Below are 22891 nucleotides of genomic sequence, written 5' to 3'. Positions count from 1 at the left end.
AAGGTACTAAGCTCTTTAGGAGAAGGAGGTGAGGATTCAAGGGTTCGGTTGAAGGAATATGCGTTGTAAAGGAGTTTCCCAATCCCTAAAATCCTTATTGAACTTGGTTTCCCAAGTGGTTCTTGAAGAATTAACTTTTCAAAGGTATGGGACCACACGAGACCAAGTGGAGCCAACCTAGGTTAAGGGGAGAGAGTTTAGCAACCAATGATGATCTTAACGCAGAAAAAGAAGGGGAAATGATCAAAAGAAGAATTTTTACTTAGAGGTGTCAAATTGATCCTATGAGGTACTAGCCTAGGGAACACTAGGGCAAAGTTTGATCTCAGAGGTAGGGCTTCAGGTATCTCACAATCCCATTGTCGGAATTTCTTTAAATTTGGAGGAGATCTTGAGGACACACCAACACAGTAGAGGCTAGGAGATCAAACTTTTTCTATGGCTACTTTGTTGGGAAAGTGATGCCCTAGGTGGCCCAACATGGCTAGACCTAGAAAAGAGGGGAAAAAGGTGAAGAAAAAGGTTTTAAGGTGATCACCTTATGGTGGATCAGTGCCTAATTCCTTTTGGGGATATGGAGTCAGGAAGAATTATGAAGAAGGATCTCGTTTCTAGCTCAAGGAGGCTCTAAGGGCAACTTCGTCCAATGTTAGGGCAAAAAAGAAAGTGACCTTAAAGCGTTTATACTTCACTTGCAAATGAAGATGGCTTATCAAGATAACTTCAATCTCTAGGACAATTCGTTCAACAAACATGGTCCATACATAGAGATATGCTATATAGAAACATAATTCCACAATGAAGCAGTGAATGCATGCAACAATTAGCCCTAAAATAGCGAAAATCCCATGATCAATGTATGTGACAAAGTAAAAGAAAATAGCATCAATATCGTACTTACATGTAAGAGAATATATCCAACCATCAATACATTTTCCAATAAAGAAGCTTGAAGATAAGAAAATCCAATCCAAACATCAAAATTCATCCATGCTCCAATTTTTCTCCAATAAAGAAGTGTGAAATTCTCAAGGGAGAGAATGATCCAATCCAAGTGATGATACAAAATGAATTCATGTCTCTCCTATTTATACACTCATTAGGAATTCGAATTACCTAATTTGAGCCTACATTAGCCCACCAACTAAAATAATGTGCAAATAACTATCTATTGGTGACAAGCCCACCAAACTAGCTCATAAACAAAATAATAAGCCTCCCAAGAGGTCGAATAATTAGTAATGCATGTTGTTGGGCTGTCTGAGGGGCCTGATGAAGTCCATAAGTGCCAGAATGATGAATTGGACTTCCAAAATTAATGGGGCAAGGGGTTGGCCCCTTGTTCTCCACATAATAAACCTATGGTTCTCCCAATGGCTGTGAGGGCACACAAGTGACCTCATGGGTCTCCAAGTAAGTCGAAGATGCCTGGAGACCATCTGTAAGGGCTCAGATGACGATGTAAGTGATGCCACACCAACATACAAGTCCTGCGTCATCTGCCAAGTGCATGGTACAACTGTGGGACACACTGGGAAAAGGTGAACCAAGTGCATCTTCTTCGTCCAATGGGTGAATCTCAAGCAACCTTTAAACATCTCTAGGGATCCATGGAGTGTTGTGTACTACTGTGGAGGCCCATGGCTCTCAACACACACCCTACATGTGCCAAGGTTGCCCTTTGGAGGGTTAGGACCCCAAACCCGAGATCGAGACCACCTGCAATCTTGCATAAGATCCAATGCGTCCCCTAACCTTCCAGTACAACGAGTCATTAAGGACATCGAGTAAAAGAGCTTCAAAACCATGGACAACAAGTGGGGACTTCATAATGGCATGCCCTTCCATAATGGGCTTTGACATGTGCTAATGTCTCCAAGCTCCAAATGGGTTTAAGCAAGAATCGTATTAAGTGGTTTCTACTTCTAAAGGGGATAATATGTCCAAGGTACATCTTTTAGAAGGTGGTGGCATGTGGTAGAGGGAAGAATGGAGTAGGAAATGAAAAGGGGCGGCCTTGGGCCACATGTTGGGGTACAAGTGTAGCTAGTAAGGGAAAGCCCACACTCGGGTATATAATGTATAGGAGGGAGCAGTCGTGGTACATGAGGTGCCCTAGCCTTGATTTTTCCATCTTTCTTTATATGCCTTTTGCCTTTTATGATTTTTCTTTAATTAATTGCTTTGGGCTCAAGGGGAAAGAGCATGGTGTGTGCGATATAGTAGTGGATACCCCCTTTTCAGGTAGGACAATTCATTGCCCACCAGGGGTTGGGACAATCATGGGTTCCTGTATGATGAATGAGGCTGTAGGAACTAGGGTGATGGCTATGATGATGGGGTAGAGCTCATGTATAGCCTTTTGCCCACGTGCTAAATGTGTTTGTCCTGACCATCTTTTGTATTTTGTGGTACATTTTTCTGTTCAATGTGGCCAATTATACTTTTACTTTTCTTTTCAGTTGCATCAACCTCCGGGGCATCGTTCCAAGCTTGACCCAAGGTGTGGGCAAGGGGAGGGGGAAGGCTAACCCTATGTAGATCTAGTGGAGAAATGAGGACCCAGGTGGAAGAAATGATGAATGGGGTTATAATGAGTGGAAAGGGGGCAATATATGTGGACGAGGGAGTGGGACCACGCAACCAAAATCAGGGTTTCCCATGAAGTACCATCCATAAAGCCAAATGATCAGTAAAAGAGATCCGATGGGACTAGAATCCAAGGTTAACATCCAAAAGGGACCTATGGGACAAGAGCACAGACCTAACCCATTTTTCCACCGAATCCCCCCATTAATCCATGCCCAGAAATATCCATGATAAGCAAACTATAATAATCAATTACCAAATGATAAGGCACACCTTTAGGTTCGGGAGGCCTACCTTCAAACGTACGATCACGACGGATGTCTTAGGGACCACATCGCTGGCTCAGGTGGGGGAGAAATGACACAACGAGGTAGTTGATGGCTGCTGGCTACCGGCTGAGGACCATCTTGGAGAAAATTTTTCTCCTAGGGATATTAGCCACAAAATGGTTTGTAACACTGTGAGTGTGACACACGATAACCATTGAAAGGATTTTTATCAAAGTCAAACCCTAGGTTGAATTGTGTTGCCAAGTTTGTCAAATCTAAAACCCTAATTTGATCTCCCTATTATATTTGGAATTCTTGCTAAGTTTGTTAGGGCTAATCTAATATCTAATCCTCTTGGTGTGATTTCTAAATTTATCATTAGCTTTGCTTTTATTGCAACCCTTACTCGCCTTGCTATCTTTGACAAGCTGCAACCATAACTCACTGCGGGATCTATGCTAAAATTGTTAATTTCCCTTAGGGCTATATTGTTCTTTGCTGTAGATAATTGCATTTTAAGCTTTTCATTATTTGAATATCACATTCACCCCATAACATCTTAACTAGAAAGAACAAACACCATTGCAGTGGAACATAAAGGAACAACAGAAGAAAATCATGCACAAAGGAGACACTAGGATTTTGTTTAGAGACCAGGCCAAAACTCCAAAAGGGGGAAATCCCATCTAAAATTCTTCTTCTATTAGATATTCATCAATTGTTCAGTTGAGATACAAAGTGCAATAATCATGAGACATCATCATCAAACACATTAGGCACACTTTAGGGTGGCAAGTTGATGCTTGCACTGGGCATTAGAGCGTTCGTCCAATTACAGTTGGTACACAGGGTGTTGAGGCACCTTCAGGTTGGAGCTTGTAAACTAGGCTGTTGGAACATCCTCCCAGTTGCAGTTGGTAAATAGGGAATTGGAGTGTCCTATAGGTTGAAACCTGGGAATCAGCCACTGCTTTAAGACCTGGCCGAATCGACTTTGAAACAGCTGAGTCAATTCGGGTCAGATGGTGGCTAGGTCGAAACGGCAAGTGAACTGGATCGGCTGGCCGGGTTGTTACCGAGCCAGCTGAGTTGGCTACCGACTTGGTTGGCTTGGTAATAACTCGGCCGACTCGGCCGAGTCTGAGCCAACTCGGCCGGCTTGGTAAGAGCGGCCAGTCAACGGATTTCAGTGGCAATTTTTTTTTTTTTTTTAAAATTGGTTTTTTGGGACCCCAAAGCCCACTCTAATGTTCCTTTGGGTTCTTTGGGGTCCATTTCCCTCTCCTAAACCCTATAAAACCCACCCAACCCCTCTCATTTCCTCACAACCATCTCATTGCATTCGAGTGAAAATTTGAGTGAGAGTTTGTGAGGAGTTGTGGAGTTTGTTTTTGGAGCAACAGTGAGGTGTCTTGGGCAGGCATTGTAGCAGGAGTGAGGAGCTTCTTGGGCGGCCATTGGAGCAGCTTGAGGAGTTGGTTTGTTGGAGCAACTTTGAGGAGGTAGTTTGTGCCTAGAGGTATTTCTTTTAACTTCTAAAAATCTTTTTTTGCTTATTTATTTTTTTGTGCAAATTTGGAAATTGAAAAGAGTCTTTTTGTGAAATAAATGAACATTGAAGCAATGCTATTTTTTTTTTCATTTTCAAATTTTTTTCTTTGATTTCCAAGTGAAAAAATGGCACCTAGAGTGAAAGATGCTGCTTGGGCATATGTTGAAATGGTTGATAGTCAAATGCATCGCAAATTTTGCCATCGAAAAATTAAGAAAGGTCCTGGGGGCATTAATAAGCTGAAACAACACTTGGCAGGGATTATAGGTCAAATTACTCCTTGTGAATCACTAGAAATTGGGGAGATTAGGAAAGATTTGTTAAATAACTTTGAGAAGTATAAAGAAGAAAAGGCTAGGCAAAAAGAATTAGAGGCTGAATTTGGGAGGAAGAGGAGTATACAAAAAATGATGGCTAGCAACCCCCATTTTGATTTTGAGGGTTCTTCTTCTATCCCTTGTACTGATGCATCCAACCCCTTCCGATATGTTCCTCCCTCTTTGGAGTCTATTCAAGAAAAGGGTAAGGGTAAAATGAAAAAGAAGGGTGATATGAATATCAAAAGTTATTTCACTGTCACACCCTCCTCTCCATCAGATGCACATGGTCCTCAAGCTAGTAGAACTTTGCAGCGCACTTTAGATGACCATTGGAAGAACGAATTGAGGGAGACTGCTTGTGATTACATATGTAGATTGTGGTATGATGCTAATATTCCCTTCAATGCTTTTCGTTCACCATATTATGAGCCTATGTTTGATGCCATACATTGTTGGACACCTAATCCTCAATGGGTTAGTGTGGAAGCCGAATGGACAAAAGGAGTCTAAGAGACCTTGGGATGTGAAACCTAACGGTCACGACATGTACTATAAATGTAAATCATTTGTTAATAAAAATGGTACTCTCATGTTTTATCTTTCATATTCTATTGCTGCCTATGTGTGTTTAACATGGTATCAGAGCAGGTTCCTTCCTGCCCTCTTGAAATTTAAATCACTAGTTTTGAGATGCAGTGATTATGGGCGTTTCTCTACTTTGTGCAAAACTGTCCCTTTGTCTGTGCTATCTACACTTTGAAAATAGAAACAACAAAAACAAATTGTCAGCCTGCAAATCCAAACGTTTTCTGTCAGCGTGCATTACCTGGGTTTGTCCTATGCTCTATTGAAATGCGGAGGTTCTATTGATACGTTGATGGTTAGTCTGCACCTGCCTTGCAAGTTTGTCGATGCAGCACTATCTTTGAAACTCTACGTTATTTTCTCTCTACATTTAGACAAAGCGTTATTTGTTCTTCGCATTATTCGTTATCTGCATTTTTTTCCCACTGTGTGTCAGGCCTCTAAATGATGTCTCTGCCCACTCTTGTTGGCTACCAAATGCACTTGACAGTCCACAGTGAATCGCTTGTAGAAGACAACGTTCATTTTTATCATTAACCCTTCTGAGGGCGCTACTGTATTCTGCATTGAACGTTACTTCTTTTGATGTCTACTGCCCTCTCGCTTATTGCTGCAGACTTTTGGCATTACATTCAATCATAGTCTGATCACTGCATTTCTTTAAAAATTATGCGTACCAATCAAATTTCTCTATACCTTTCTGGCTCACCCACCATCCTGAAATCGTCAGACGTTACATTCCAACGTTGAATACGTTACATTCCTCCAATTCTGATTACGGTGAATCATTGTTTGATTGCGGGAGCTGGAGATGAGCTCGAGTTACCTGTGCATAGTTATAACTCGATGGATCTAAGGCAGACAACATGGAGAAGTCAGAGTGCCCTTGCTTTTGATAGACATGTAACGGAGCAATTGTTCTCTTATCTGCGTGGATAATAGAGCTATAGGATGTGATTGCACATAATTTGAAGTGGTTGTGTGCATAGGGCAATGCAATATACTTGTAGCAGAGCAATGACAGAGCGTATGGAGAGAGATAATTGACCTGCGTATGGATCAAAGGAGGACAGAGACATAACTGTATTTATGCGCTAACAAGTGTCCTGCACGGGGTGCTATTGATTGTATTGTCTCACAAGAATAGAAACATCTGCGTTGAAGCGCGCAGAAGTGGAGAGAGGGCACGACACACACAATGTTATATACGGCGAAGTTTTTATGACAGTGGCAATTGCGTATATACCTCTGTTGATTCAGAAATTCCTTGTGCCAATTTTCCAGGTTGTCAAATGACTTGAGCACATTTACATCATACACAAGTACATAGCAATCCGCACCTTTGTAGAAAGCAACACCTAGGCTCTGGAATCTCTCCTGCCCAACAGTGTCCCATATCTGCAATGTTATAAGTCTGTCATCAACCTGAAGTTCCTTTGACATAAAGTCCGCACGAATAGTCGCTTTGTACTGGCTACTAAATCTCTTATGTACATACTAAGTCGCCAAGAAGTTTTTTTCCAACCCCGTTGTCACCGAGAAGAACAACCTTGAACAGGGCGCGCTTTCGAAACAACATTTTTTATTTTCAAAGAATTGGGTTGGCGCAGCGGGATAAATTTGAGCAATAGGGACCTCCACATTTGCAGTGGCAGCTGCGTAGGCTGTTTATTTATTTGAGCTGTAAGTTAACGCTGTCTATGACATTAGTAAGCTGTCTATGGTATGGTATTTTTACTACGTTGTCTCCGTCTCATGAATTGCATCTTCCATATTTCCTCCATCGAGAATCAACCTCTGAACATGCAAAGTGGTTAATGGTGTGTCTTCCCATGGCGGTGTATTGGTAAAGTGCTGCGCTGATTCAAGCTGATTGTAAACACATTTTTGTAGACAAAAGATTGAGCCTTCATGCTATAAAGAATTATGCTTTTCCTCATTGATGGGGTCTGCCTTGAACACTGCTTGATATCATCTGTTTTGCAAAAAAAAGACATTTATTGCGAAGCAACACTGTGCATTTGGTTTCTTAACACTTTTCCCATTTGTTTGGTTGAATAATGGCGAAAATTCATGGCTTATTAGAGTTACTAAAGACTCTAATCAAGTCCACTGCTGACAACACATTCAAAATTAACAAAGCCTCTCTTTCAGACATTCAAACATGTCTACAATATGCACAAGAAAAGATAGAGTTTTTGCAGCTTGAATCACAATTGCAGCAGGAAGAATTACAACAGTGGAGTCATCATTCTAAACCTATTCCTATTCAAAAGATTGAAACAGACTCCCATAAACAGCAAGTCAATAATGTTATAGTTCATTCAGATTTACCACCCAATAAAGCAGCAGTTGTACATACAGATGCAGAAACTCGGTCTGCACTTCCCAAGCCCATCATCAGACCTTGGGAACAGCTTGTCCACAACAAGCACAGAACTGGTCTTGGATATGACAAGGACTTGTCCTTTCATGTTCCAGACTACGCCAAGCCCGGTCAGTTTCAGAGTGCTGGATTCATTCATGATAGTTCACATCCAGCTGTTCCAGATTCCGCTCCTCTTCCACAGCAACATCAACAGCAATAGATTATGAAATGCCAACACTGTGACCGAGTGGGCCATTTGAAAGATCACTGTTTTGATCTTCATCCATGTAAGCACTGTCATGAACCCAGACATTCTTCACACAGATGCTTCAGAAATAAACGTCCTGCAAGAACAAAGATTCAGCTTGGATGGATTGCCTCTTGGCAATGGGCATCAACAGCCAAGAAGATATTCCAAACACGTGTCAGAACTTGTTCCAGAGTATTGAACAATCTTGCAGTTCCATCATCTCACCTTGTATCTGACAGGGGGGAAATGATGGTCATCTACAAGCTTCAAAGTCACATCAAGCGAGCCTGAGCCACAACCTGTCACACTAGATTCAGAGTTGTAGCCAGAGACAAAGATGCCCATGAGCATGCCTTCAGTTGGTAATCTGGGACACTTCCTCTAGTAGAAGACTTCAGCTTCTTGCCATTTTTGGAAGAGTTCTAGGAATTGCATTAAGCATTCCAGAGTTGTTGGTCATCCTTAAACCATCACAAGTTGAGACTTCCCTTTTCAGGTTGAAGTTTTCCCTTTTATGCGGGGTGAGACCTCCCTTTATTGGTTGAAGGTTTCTCTCTTCAAAACAATAGGAGCACTTCCCCTAGCAGAAGACTTCAGCTTCTTGCCAGTTTTGGAAGAGTTCCGAGAACTGCACTAAGCATTCTAGTGTTGGTGGTCATCTTTAAACCACCACCCTTTATACCAACATTTCAGAGAGCACATTCAGCCTAGTGCTGCCATGCATTTTTGCACATTTTGTATTACAGCTCTCTTCTTGGACTCATACATAACCCTTCGGATTAAGGGGGGAATGTTGGACACCTAATCCTCAATGGGTTAGTGTGGAAGCCGAATGGACAAAAGGAGTCCAAGAGACCTTGGGATGTGAAACCCAATGGTCACAACATGTACTATAAATGTAAATCATTTGTTAATAAAAATGGTACTCATGTTTTATCTTTCATATTCTATTGCTGCCCATGTGTGTTTAACATACATGCTGCTGGAAAAGGCTTCAAAGGCCCTACTATGCATGAGATAAGGGGGTACTGTTTGCAAAAAGAAATTGTCTCTATTAATCAGTATTTGAAAGATTTCAAGGACTCATAGGCAAGAACAGGATGTACCATCATGTCAGATGGATGGACTGATCAAAGGAACCGTACCATCATAAACTTTCTTATCTTCTTCCCATAGGGAACCATGTTTCTAAAATCAGTTGATGCATCTGATAGGGTGAAAGATGGACAATTGTTGTTTCAGCTATTGGATGAGGTTGTTGAGGAGGTGGGGGTGGCTAATGTTGTTCAAGTCATCATAGATAATGCCTCTAACTATGTTCTTGCTAGTAAATTGTTAGAGGAAAAAAACAAAACCATATTTTGGACCCCATGTGCTGCACATTGCATAGACCTCATGCTTGAGGATATTGGAAAATTAGATTGGGTCAAAAACACTGTAGATCATGCCAAAAGCATAACAAAAATTATCGACAACCATTCATGGATTTTGAGCCTTATGAGGAGACACACAAGGGTTAAGGATATTATTAGGCCTGCCATCACTAGATTTGCTACTCATTTTTTGACATTGCAATCTATGCTTTCACAACATAGAAACTTGCAAAAGATATTTTCCAGTGATGAATGGAATCAAAGCCAGTGGTCTCACAAACAGGAAGGCAAAGAATTGAAAAAGAAAGTTAATGAAGAAATATTTTGGAGAAAGGCATCAAAGATTGTGAAGGTTGCTGAGCCATTGTTTAAGGTGTTGCGGTTGTTGGATGGGGAAAGATTGGCTATGGGCTTCATTTATGAGGTTATGGATCAAGCAAAAGAGCAAATAAAGAGGGCATACAAGGATAAAATGGCTATGTATGGGCCCATTTGGGCAATCATTGATGAAAGATGGAACAATCAACTCCATCGCCCTATACATGCAGCTGGGTATTTTTTGAACCCACGGTATCATTATAAAGCTTTGGCAGCAGGAGCTTTGAGGGGGGAGGTTAGAGATGGATTGATTGACTGCACTGATCGCATGATCCCATTGGAGTGTGATCAGCTGGAGATACACCGACAGGTCACAACCTTCAGCAAAGCCCTAGGTGCCTTTGGGAAGAACCTAGCAAAGATTGCAAGGGAAGCAGATGAGGCAGGTAAACAAAAATTTCAATTTTCAAATTCTTAATACTTATTTTGTTAAATCGTTTATAATTTGAAAGTTGGATATAATTTGTAATTTTGTTGAGCTAACTCATTCCACTCCTATGTTTTTTGCAGCACAATGGTGGGAGGCTTTTGGTAGCCATTATCCTCAATTGTAGAAGTTTGCAATTCGTATTTTGAGTCAAACTTGTAGTGCTACTGGGTGTGAGCGCAATTGGTCTGTCTTTGAGAGGATTCACACGAAGAAGAGAAACCGTTTGGATAAAAAATGGTTAAATGATCTAGTCTATGTCCAATACAACCTCCGGCTCAGTCGCAACCAATTGCTAAACAAAAGACCTGATTCAGATCCCATTGTGTTGGAAGACATTGATCCAACATCAGATTGGGTAGTGGAGAGTCAACCAACAGAGTTTGATTCTGATGAGGATCTTGATTTGGATTTATAGGTGGAAGCATCACTTAAACATAATGTTCAGTTGAATGCAGATCCACTTGTACTAGCCTCAGGGCCAGCCCCAAGTCCTCTAGTTGTAGGCGCTTCCTCTACTCAGCCACGACGGAAGCGCATATCTTGTCTATCTCAGCGACCACCAGTTGCATAGCCTACGAGTGCCACCACTTCTACAGTTGCAGTTGGAGATGATGATGAGGAGGAGCCATGGGCTTCCCTGTCTGACTTTGATTCAGAGGTTGACCCAGATGATGTTGGCTCCTCTAGCAATAGCCAGTAGTACTGGTCACAATTTACTTTTGTTGTAGAGGCCATTTCTAGCCTCCTTGGTTATGTGTTTTTGTTTTGATCTCTATATCATCATCATGTATGTATTGGACAGTGCACTGGGTGCCATTTTGATATAATGGATATATTCATGAGCCTACTTCGATCATATGTTGTCTTCTCTGTATATTCTAATGTTGTGTGTTTGGAAACATGAATGAAACTCTTTAAAATTATGTTTTTTTATAAAAAATAAATATTTAATGTTTTTTTTACAATGACCAAGTTATTGAAATCGAGCCGGCCGAGTCGATACCGAGTCGGAGTCGGAGTCAGAGTCGACCCTTGGCTGAGCCTGAGTCGGAGTTTTAAAACATTGGAATCAAGGTGTTGGAGTTGAAAACTTGATGTAAATCTTTTGAAGACAAATATTAAGAAGCATTCAATGGTTTTTGTCCCAGAGGGGTGCCATAGAAGAGATGTGTCACATGACATGGTCTCTAATGGACTTCTTGCAACTTGATACAAAGTGCCAACCCTGAACCCAAGAGTAAAAGCGTCCTTAAAATTTCTTTTCCAAACACGTACCTTTCCCTCGATGAATGCCACCTTGTAACCTTTGTCTTCCATTGCCGAAATGGGCACCATGTTCTTCTTGAGATCAGGTACATAAAAACTTCTTGTAAATGAATCGAGTTACCCTGGTCAAAATGAAGAGTAACATTCCCTATACCCTTTACGGGATAGGTGGCATCATCTCCAAGAGTAATCTCCAAGTTTGTTTCTTTCTCTCTCAGATCAGAGAGAGCTTCCTTGAATCCGGTGAAGTGCCTTGAAGCACCACTATCAATAAACCAATTTCCCAAAGTGTCCAAAGAAGAGGTAGAGGAGAGGGTCGATATAAGATAATACTCCTTTTATCAGAAACAACATTTGATTCTTCATACCTAGAGCTCCTTGCTTTCTTGGAGGGTCGACCATTACCTTGATGTCCTACATTCCTTTTTCCTTTGCCATTGTACCTGTCATTCCTTCGATCACTAAAGTTATTGAAGTTTCCCCTAGAATGATTGTGATCATCATCATGTGATGTGTCCCTTCTATTCAGACACTCCCTTGCATAGTGGCCAAACTTATTGCAAGCAAAGCATCTGCCTTTCCCTCCACCCTTAGATTTGGGCTTTCCATTGAAATGACCTTTAAACCTTGCATTATTTCTCCTTTTGGTATGAGCGGAGAAAGCAGTAGGATTTCCTCTATTAGAAGGCATTTCCTACTCCACCATCCTGGTTTCTTCTTGAATGCATCTCGACATCAATTCTTCAATCCCTGGAATTCGATCATTATTGAGAATAGTGGTTCTAAATATATACCACTCAGGTGGGAGTCCTCCAAGGGTAGTGATAGTAAGTTCCTTGTCAGATATGATTTCTCCAATCGATAGAAGGTCATTCTTGATCTCGGTGATCCTTAAGAAGTAGGATTGAATATCCTCGTCCTTCCCCTTCTTAATATCCTTCAGCTTATTTTTGAGGAACAAAATTTGATTTGCATCACTAACCTTGAACATGCTTACCAATCTATCGTAGATCTCCTTGGAGGTGTTCAAATCGGAGATGTAGGCCACTAGACGTTTGTCAATGGAATATTTGATAATCTTCTTCGCTTTGACTTCACCCTTAGTGTACTTGTTCTTTGTAGCAGCTGGTGCATTTGATGGAGGCTCAGGGATTTTACCCTTCACATAATCCAACACTTCTTGCTCTTCCAATGTCAGATCCAGAGACATTTTCCGTTTGTGATACTTTTCATGAAGCTTATCTTCAGCCGGGAAGTGGGATGAGGAACCCATTGAGCCTTTGATCTTGTCCAACTATCTTCGGTGATTGCTCTTTCACTCTTGCTTGGGCTTTGTCTTCACCTCACCTCTGATACCATGTTAAATTTTGGTATGTTCTATGCTTAGAGCAATTTACTTCAATTTTTCATATTAGCCCAATGACAATATTCAGATTAGCAATCACATCAGCATGATAGTAAAGTGCAGATAGAAAATAAACACAAACAATAGAAGACAAGCCAAGACAAGAGGACACAAGATGTGGCACCAGCCAGGGACAAACCCCAATGTGGGGAAACCCTTGATCAAGACAAGCCAAGACAAGAGGACACAAGATGTGGCACCAGCCAGGGACAAACCCCAATGTGGGGAAACCCTTGATCAATTCTTCTTATATTCTTCAATAGTTCAGCAGAGAGAGAGATAGTACAAATACATAAAACTGATATTTATGACTGCAGTGGTTAAGACAGTCTTCAATCATGAAGAGTGTTGTAGCATGTCTCTTGACAGTGAGAAGCTGCTGATCTGATGAGGGCACCTGAGGTTGTCCTAAACTTCATGATCTCCCAACAGTCCAATAGAACAACTCTAAAAAGCCTTTGCTACAATGCTATGGCGTATAGCCTAGCACATAGCAACACAGAAGTAAATGTCTTTATAATTGATATATAATCATCATCAATGCTTTAGAATATTAGCATTCAATCTGCGTTTGAAGCCAACCCTACAAGGTCTGAGATAAGTCTGAGTGCAGACTCCTTCACCACACAGGTTTACCTTATGACTGTGACTTCCACTCGCAAGCATTCACATACCTGGAACAACCTTTATCACAGTGCTAACATCTACAACAATGAGCTGTCACCTACAATAATCTAACCATGCTTATTCTTGATGTGCTGAAGCTTCCTTTGGCTGCGACTTAGTAACTCTAACGTCCCTTCTTGCTGTGGATGAGAGACTTACATTGATATGCGGATTAGGCTCTTTAAACAGCAGATCTCTTGACAGTTAATAGGTCTTCTATTAGCCTGCGGCCAAACCTCCTCATTGCTGCTAAGGCTTCTCCTTTCAACGAATAAGGGTTTCTTCTAGATCTGCATTTAGGGCACTTTTAGGTCTGCGGATAGGAGCCTCTTCTTAGGCCTCCTTCACTGCGGTTAGGACAGTGGCTAGATGCTCCTCTTGGTTGCAGATTAAAGCCTCCCCTTTACTGCGTATAGGTGCCTCCTCTTGCTGCGTATAAAACCGTCATTGATTGCGGCCTAGGGCATCCTTAAATGCTGCGGCTAGGAACCTCCTCTAGCTGCATATATAACCCTCCTTGACTGCGGCTTTGGACAACATATGATTCTTCCTTAAACAACATATAGAAGGCCTCTCCTTGCTACGTAGATAAACACTCCTTGACTGTGTAGAGGTGTCTCCTCCTAGGACTACATATAGCCTTCTCTTTTGACAGCGTCTAGGGCTAGGGCATCTCCTATAGGGCAACATATGCTCTTTAGATCTCTCCTACCACCAAAACCCAAACAAGTGGAGAGAGATCACAAGAGGTGTGTTCAAATGACTTGACGACCACCTCTTTTTATGGTGCAATGTTGAGGTTGAGTGGGGGTAATTTGGTTGCTGGCCGACCTTGACGAATTGTCAAGTAACACAAATAAATTCATATCTCCATGAATACATGTCAGAATCAGATGATCTTTAGATCAATCCTACGCCTCTCGACGAGAGGAATCTAAGAAAAATATCAGCTGTCATAAATAAGTAGACCCACATGGAGTTTGGCCCTTGTTACCAATTTTAACAAGAACAGTACCTAAGGGGACAAAACCAAGGTAAAGGGAGTCGCTACCTTGAGGGATTTCTAGCCAAGAAATCCAGATTCGAGTTGCAGTTGCAAGGAGGATTGGAGAGGATCGGTTCAACATTTGGCGAGAGGATTTCCAGCAGGGAAATCAGGACTTAGAGAGAGATTTCCAAGAGGGAAGTCGAAACTTAGAGGGGGTCCAGAAGAGGAACGTAAATGGCAGTGAATGGATTGAGGGATCAGGACAGGTTGGATGGAGCTTCCAACTTTGTCATCTGGAAGGCCAGGATCCTGGCAGTCCTGGATCGACATCACATCAAGGACTTTGCCTTGAGAATCATGGCTATCCCGGTCGACCCAACTGAGAATGAAAAGTATGAGGATGCAATGGCGAGGGTGAAGTGCATGATCCTTGATGGGGTCAAAGATCATGTCGTTCCACATATTGCTGAAAAGAACACGACAAAGGAGATGTGGGATACTTTGAAGACCTTGTATCAGGGCTCTTCCGTGCAGCGGAAGATGCTATTGGAGAATCAACTATGGTTGTATCAGATGCAGAAGGGAGAACCGGTAGATCTGTGCCTCCTCAGATTGCAGGAGATTTGTGACCAACTTACTTTCATGGGGTCTACACTGGATCTGGAGTTTATGGTGAGGACCGCCCTGAATGTAGTCTCTGAGGAGTGGGAGACATTTGTCCAAAGTATTTTGGGCAGGGCTACTCTTCCAGGATGGGAGGAGATGTGGGCAACTCTTCATTAAGAAGAGATTAGGAGGTTGACCAAGGCGGGGAGTAGTGGCAAGGGAAGTTGAATCAAGAAAGAGGAGGAGGATGCAACTCTAGCATCTGCGGGACAACAAGGGAAGAGGAAGAAGAAGGACATCTCCAAGGTGAAGTGCTTCTACTGTGGGGAGCTGGGACATTATGCATCCCAACGTCCCAGGAAGAAAAATAAGGGAGAGGCTTCCGACTCCAAGGCAGCGCCAGCTAAGGCGGAGAATGAAGTCGAGATTGATGACGACTGTGCCATGAGTGCTCATGCAACTCTAGAGAGGAGGTGGGGAAACATTTAGTTGTAGTCAGGAGGACTACATACTAGGGGCAGGATCCTTGAGGTGCCCAAACTCTTGGATCATATCCGGCTACGAGAGACCTTAACGATAGTAGTAGAATGACAGACGTCGGGTGGAGCAAAGTGTAGTGGAGCAGTGAGGCAATGTTTGGGTGCAGAATTCTGAGGCAGCGCGGTGGAGGTTGCAGCAGTGTGAGAGGCATAGAGGTGTATGCAACAACGGAGTAGCAACAGAGAGAGCACATGATAGCAACAAAGGTAGCTTCAGTTTCATGAGGCTTCCAGACTAACTGTGATCTTAGTATGTGGGAGAAGTCAGCTACTTACTTCTTGGTAACTGAGTTGCAGTGCGCAGTTAGCAGTGGTAGTGCTAGGGGCACCATGGGCAGCATAGTGAGAGGGAGTTGTAGTACAGATGTAGCGGTGGTAGTGGCATTGTTATGGGCGACAGTACAAGAAGCAACAGTGCAGATAACGTGAAGCAGTAGGCCAAGCATCAACACAGGTATTGGTGCGTTGGATCAATGTGATGTTTCCATGGTGAAACATTACTAGAGCACATTCCTCGCTAATAGGGAGTGTTGATTTGTGGTAGCATCGGATGTGCTCTAGCCATGAAAATTGGTGGAGAGGCTAAGGCACATAAGATCTCCAAGACCTAGAAATGGTTTGGGAAAATTCCACTTGGTTGGAGAGATATTAAAATAATTAATATTTTTAATGGGGTTCCTAAGTCTAAACTTAGGAAAATTAAAATATTAATGGGTATTAATATAACACTGGGTGAGAATGTTCTAAATGACATGGATCAAACCAAATCTAATCTTAGCCGTTGATTAGGGATTTAATCTCGGCCGTTGAAGACTCAATAGGAAAAGTATAAGAGGAGGCTTCAGGGTCAGTTGGAGATACACCAAGTTGATCAGTTAGTTCGATTTTCTGGAGTAAGGTTCGCTGAGAGAATTGAACCAGTGATCTGTTGCAGTGAAGGGCAGTTCAGTACGAGGCCGAGAATACATAACAGAGAGGCAAAGATAGTGCCAGAGAGACAGTGCAGCGCCTCGGAAGGCTGACATAGAGGCAGCGGGGAGCTATGTAGAGGCAGCTGGGCGCTACCCAGAGGCTGAAGAGGCCAACATGGGTGACACAGAGGGTCTGAGAGCTGATGCAGAGGCTTCAGTAGCTACGCAGAGGCTAGCAGAGTTGACGCAGGGCCAAGAGGCAGCACCAGAAGAATTTTTGTGGGGCAGACTGAGTGCTGGTGAGCTAGGAAGGGTGAAACAATCCCTACAGAGTGACGCAGAGCAGTAGAGAGGCTTGGAGCAGATTTCGCTATCCAGTTAAGGAGCTGCCATTGTTGCTGTGGGATCGTTCATCCGTTGATTGATCAGCCAAAATATCTGTCTCCGAAGAGAGGTATCACTACTGAGGGCATTCTCTGTTGGGTGAGCCATTTCTGGCACCCTAGATGTATTCAGAAACTACATAATAATAAAACCCTCATATCTGCTGCACCGGTTTTCTCGCATTGGGTTTTTCTGGGGACGATTGTCCAAAAATAACGGTGTCCCTTGTGTGTTTGTCTCAGTTATTTCAGTTGCTGATCTGTATATGAGTTAAGGCTGCATTTGTGTTTATTTCAGTATTTATATTTATAAATAACTTGTTAATGGAATGAACAAGTAGGAGAAATTAAACCAGATAATGCAGTAGGGATTTCTAACGTGTCAGACTTGGAAATTTCAACACCAGTTATCCTTGATTGAACATTATCCACAATTGTTTAATGACCAGGACACAAATTTGGTGGGTGCCCCGGTCACTTTATAGGAAATGAAGTTGGTTCTTAAATATTTCAAAAGGACAAGTGCCCAGGTCTAGATGGTTGGACAGTCGAGATCTTCATCAACTTTATAGACTTAATGGGATCCTGATTTATTGAGGATATTGGAGAAATCCAGGGTCCAAAATAGGGTGTCAAGCACTATAAATGCAACATTCATCACACTGATTCCCAAAATTTCAGACCCCAAACTTTTAGGGATTTCAGGCCCATTGCACTATGCAACATTGTGTAATTCAAACTGTGACTTCCCTTCTATGGAAGCAGGATTCAAGCACTGGACTGTTTCGATTGAGGCAAATAACGTTCTGCCCTTCCTGATCTGCTGGGGTATTTGGAAGGGATGCAATGTGTCCATTTTTGAAGAACAAAAGTTCAGCATAGGACTTACAGGTTCCAAAACCTGTGCAATGTTCTTTGAATATGGGAAGGCTCAAGCTCCAAAGAAGATTGGTGTTCTAATTCCTCTGCCTCCAATTTCTTTTTCTGCTAGTTATTTTGATGGAGCAGCTCAAAATCAGGTTTGTGGATGCAGTGCAAGCATAGCTACTAGTGAATATCTATGTTTCCAGTTTAGATAGAAAGGAGGACAGGGCTCAAACAACAGAGCAGAAGTTATTGCTCTTTGGGGTCTGCTGTATTGCGCCAGGTGGCTTAAACCTTGATGTGCTGTGTAACGAATAAAACATATATAAATAATGTAAAATAATGTAAATAATAATAATCATAAATAATGATTAGTTAAACTAGTAATTAGGTTGAAGAGGCATGTCTAAATGAGACATGATTCTTCATGAAGAGACACTTGCGTGATATATAACCAAGCGTCTTGTTCTCATTGTAAGTCATTCTCATTCTTATTCACATATTTAATATAATATTTATATCCCCATGGATATTTTGATATTCCAAGTCTTTTGGAATAATTAATTTATAGAAGGAACTTTGTTCGTTTCATTTGGTATTAGAGGAGTTCGGTCCTCTAGGTTGTTTAACCAGTGCACAGAGCTCATTCTCCAATCTAGGTCCTTGACCATCAAATTCGTCAGCATCGTTGTTGTTAAAGCGTTTTGCTACTAGTTTCTGGAGATTCTCCATAATTCTGTCAGGCCTTTGGCCATTTAAAAAGATTAAAAAAAAACAATAAAAAAATAAAATATAGAGAAATAATTAAAAGAAGAGGTAAATAAAAAAAAGAGGTCAATATAAAAAATAATTTGGCCATATTTAAAAAAACAATACACTTCGCCTTCAAACCATCTCGAGATTCTTCTCATCCGTGTCTGGGCCTCATCCTCACCACAGATAACCTTGACCAGCCAAAAACCACAAACGTGACCTAGCCGCCCTTACGAATCATCGATTAGCCACATCTACCATCACCTTCTCCGCCTGTTACTAGTCGTTTTTGCAGCTGTCAGAAGGTGAATGCCATCGTTGCAGTCCAAGCCGACAAACACCGTGATCGAAACCACTCACGCACATTTCCATACCTTGCTTCGCCATAAATCCCCAGTCTGTACGCTGTACAACAAAAATTTTGTTTGTCGTTTACACTACTAGCGACCGAGTCTTTACCGCACAAAATCCTCCCTAGTCACTGTCGGACCCTGTCGACTATCTTCTATTTCTCTGCTGACCACCGATCAGCCCCCATTCGCTATTCGTTGTCCCTACTACACCATATACCTTCACAACGAAATCTATTATAGCGGATCCATCTAGATATTAGTTATTCAATCACAAACACACATTAAGAGAACACGACCCAGCTGCTTCGCGACCATTCGCAATTTGTGACTGTTCACTTATTTGGAAGGTTAACTAAACTATATTTTACACCAAATTAAAACATAGTCGCTGCTTATGTGTGGGAAGAAAACATAATTTTTATCTTTACTTAGTTTATATTAAAAAAAGGTACTTAAGAAGTGAGGAGGAATATCATTTAAATTTAAGAAGGTATTAAGAACAAGAAGTTTAATGTAGCCACAAGCCTAAAAAAAAAACCACAGAATTTATATGTAATGATTCAAAATATATATAGTATAAAAAATGCTCTCGATCTGGAAGCTTCTAAAAATTGTGTCCCCCACTCTGGCTCCCACTTCCAAGCAGCCTTAGTTCTTATACCTATTAGTTCTTTTTTAATAAAAAGGGATGCAATAATATTGGAGGTCAAAGAACTTGTATTTTCCAGTTTTTTGGTCTTTGTGGAAGCCATTGTTCCTTAGGCTTTAGCTATTTAATATTTTAAAATTTCCTAATTCATGTTTGAAGATGCCTCAAGGCAAATTTTGAATGTAGTATGACAATGGACATATATCATGATTCATGATTCTTATTAATATGTAAACAATGAACAGTTTTTTGGTGATAAATTTTGAAATTTCAATGTCAATGTTGAATGTTCAATGATGTGCATATTTAAATGATTAAAGTTTTCTTGTTTAAAGTTGAAAAAATATACAAATTCAAATTTCATATATATTATTAATTATAATTTATAAATTTATAATTTATAAAATATAATTATTAAAATTTAATATTATTATATTACTCTATGAACCCACCACCCTGTTTCGTCCCCGTCCCCGTCCCTGAACCCACGTTTCCTGGCAACATAGTTAATAGTATATATGCTGATTTTTCTTCTTGAAAAAAATATATTCCATGGAACACTTCCATAAGGAATCCATCTAGTGGCTTTCTCTCATTTTGTGAATGCTGCTTACATAAATGCCACCAGAGTACAAATGCTCCTAACCTAGGAGTCTAATGGACTTGGACCCATGACCTCTCTCTGGTCTTTACCTTAAAACTGGTTGGTTCAATTTGACTGAGCTAACATACTGGGCTACATATATATTTTTTTCCATGGAAAATGTCCTCTGGGAAACTTTATAGGTGCTTCTTAACATTCCATGAATGGTTGCCGGGATAAACGCCACTGGTGTACATGTATTCCTAACCCAGAGAAACTCAACAGGACTTGAACCCATGACCTCTCAATGATCTCTGCCTCAAAACTAGTCAGTATATATATATATAATGAATTTTTTACATGAACGTTTTTTTTACCAGTCTCCAACTGGTTCTAGTCTACTTCAGGTTTGAGCTGAAAATGTGGGAAATATGGTTCTGATTTGGTTCTGGTTCCGAGTACTTTGGGATATAGAGACTTTTTCACTCTCAAGCAGACAATTCATACTTGATAAATAATTATTATTTACGGGAGAAATTTTCCTATTTCTAGGATTATGGCTGAAAAATGTGTTTCCTTCAATTCTCGACTCATTAGTGTTGAAGTGCAACTACTTGTACTATTTGGAGTAGTGCTCCAACCATTGCTCCATCTGTTTGCAAAATATTCAATATTTTGGCTTACATTTTATTATTTCTGCTGCATATTTGTTGTTACTGGTTATTTTTGTAAGCTGGCATTACATTTAAACTATCATTGTTCTCTATTTTTCTAATGACCTTGGATCTGACAGCCGCGGCTTTGTTTGCATATTTTAAAGGTTTCAGCCTCGCAATATTATAAAGCTCTTGAAATTTTTCGTAGCAGTTTCTCACCTTTTCGAGATTGGCTGGCAAAACCTGCTGAGTTGCAATCATTTACCAGGCCTTGATGGTATGTCTTGCCACTTGGTGAAGGATCTGTTTTTAAAATGTGCTAGAGATACAGTCTTTGTCTCACTAATTTATTGCATTTGGAGACATCTCGAAATAATTAAGATTGAAACTTGCCGCGGGAGTTTCAAGTCTGATGGAGAAGTTCTTTTAATGGCAAATCCAAAGAACTTGCCCAATAGAAATTTGGAATTTATAGATTATTTTTCTCTTTATATTTAGAAGTCAATCATGCTACATGATTTGAATTCAGTGAGTGTAAAATGGAACAAGGGATTTTGTTATTTTGGTAATTACAAATTGTGCACATGGTTATGTCTGGGATATTCTGATTTGTTTTAGATAACTTTTGGATTGTTAAGCGTATTAATATCATGATACCACAAATTGCAGTTCTTACTCTAGCCTCTATGGCTGGAAGCAATACTCTGAACACTCATCATATGGATCTTGCAAACCAATGGAAGAACCGTCACATGCCAACACAGTTGCTTTGCTAGAAAGCTCAATCGCAATGATTAGCGAGAAGGAAAAAATATTATTATAATACAGTTCTTTGAAGTTGCTGATTATACTTCTCGAATCAAAGGGCACACACAAAGTAATGCAGGAGCCTTCAGTGTCGCTGAACTCTGAGAACACCTTACTCCATTTACTACAGGATGATAGCAACATGAAGTCTTTACTGGTGACTAGTGCACAGAACACTTGAGCGAAAAATGAATGATGCTAGAAAGGAAGATTTTCCTTCTTTCCCATAGGTCAGTAATAATTGGTAATGATTGCTGCTCAAACTGCCATAATGTCATCCAAGATTAGTCTTAATGAGGAATACCTGTGTTGTCTGCACAAACAAATCTGCTTCAAATGAAAAATTATGCTTCCCAATAAGATATATTTTGCCATGTACATGTAAATTATTTTAATGATAGCCAGTGTTTACATTTCCTACAAATGAAGCATCTATTACTGTAAACTAAGCTATAAATCCAAATGATGAATATTTGCTCAAAGCCCTGTATCTTATGGTAAGCCATGTTTGGAAGAAAATGGAAAACGTCGAATACAGCAAATTTTAGTTGATGTAATAAAACACAATATATAATGATTACTCTATATATGAGGTTGTCAGAGCATGGGAGCGTAGCAGGAGCAGTAAAGCTGGGAGCACCATTTCCCCAAAAAATCCCTGTATCAGAGTGTCTTGGGAGAATTTTGTTAAATTTCCAATACCAGTCCAGATTTATTTATATCTCAACAATTTTTATTCTCGCAAAATTATTAAATAAAATTCTGAATTGCTGTAAAAAAAAATCACTGGTATTTAACTTCTTAAATAAAATATTTGTAGCAGAAAAGTAAAATAAGAGAGATCAATCACATCACAATAGTAAGTATACACCCATAACAATTTTTCTTCATTAAAATCTTTGGGAAAATCTGGGCCTAGGCCCACAGAGAAAATTACATAGAAAAATGCACTACTACAGCCTGTCACTTGGCCCCCATGGAAAACTCGGCCTCCAGCATAAGCAAATTGATGTTCTCCTTTCCTCTTCATTTGACGCCTGCGCATTTAAGAAAATTGGCCCACTAGATAAATCTGTCTCTCCACAACTCAACTTCTTCTGCGCCTCAACTACTCGGCCTCTTGATTTCCTGAACTTGGCCTCGAAATTCTCCTCAAATTCCCTGCACTCTTCTTCCCTTCTCTTTAGTCTAGCTGAGTCTCTCACTCTAGAGAATCGCTTCCTCGACTTGTGTGTCTTCAACCTCTCCCGTAGGCTTATTTTATAACTTCATTAAACCAAATCCTTAACCCTAATCTCCTAAGCGATTGACACTCGAGATTAAATCTCACCTCACTTGAAATCAATGG

The 22891-nt window shown here is 40.8% G+C and overlaps 1 protein-coding gene across 1 annotated transcript in view; it reads left to right on the top strand.

Moving 5' to 3' along the window:
- Positions 1 to 21903, top strand: part of LOC149149869 (denosine deaminases acting on tRNA) — a 193254-nt gene extending 171351 nt beyond the window's left edge. The window contains exons 6-7 of the mRNA XM_089442609.1: positions 20901 to 21013; positions 21406 to 21903. Coding sequence (XP_089298735.1) covers positions 20901 to 21011 — 111 coding nt within the window. The 3' untranslated portion in view covers positions 21012 to 21013; positions 21406 to 21903. The remainder of the gene's footprint in view (positions 1 to 20900; positions 21014 to 21405) is intronic.
- Positions 21904 to 22891: the final 988 nt, after the last annotated feature.

Source organism: Pinus tabuliformis, chromosome 9 (assembly GCF_031772625.1).
Source record: "Pinus tabuliformis cultivar Carrire ecotype Pingquan chromosome 9, CPIR1, whole genome shotgun sequence".
In the NCBI taxonomy this organism is placed as follows: domain Eukaryota; kingdom Viridiplantae; phylum Streptophyta; class Pinopsida; order Pinales; family Pinaceae; genus Pinus; species Pinus tabuliformis.
This window is presented reverse-complemented; position numbering and strand designations above follow the sequence as displayed.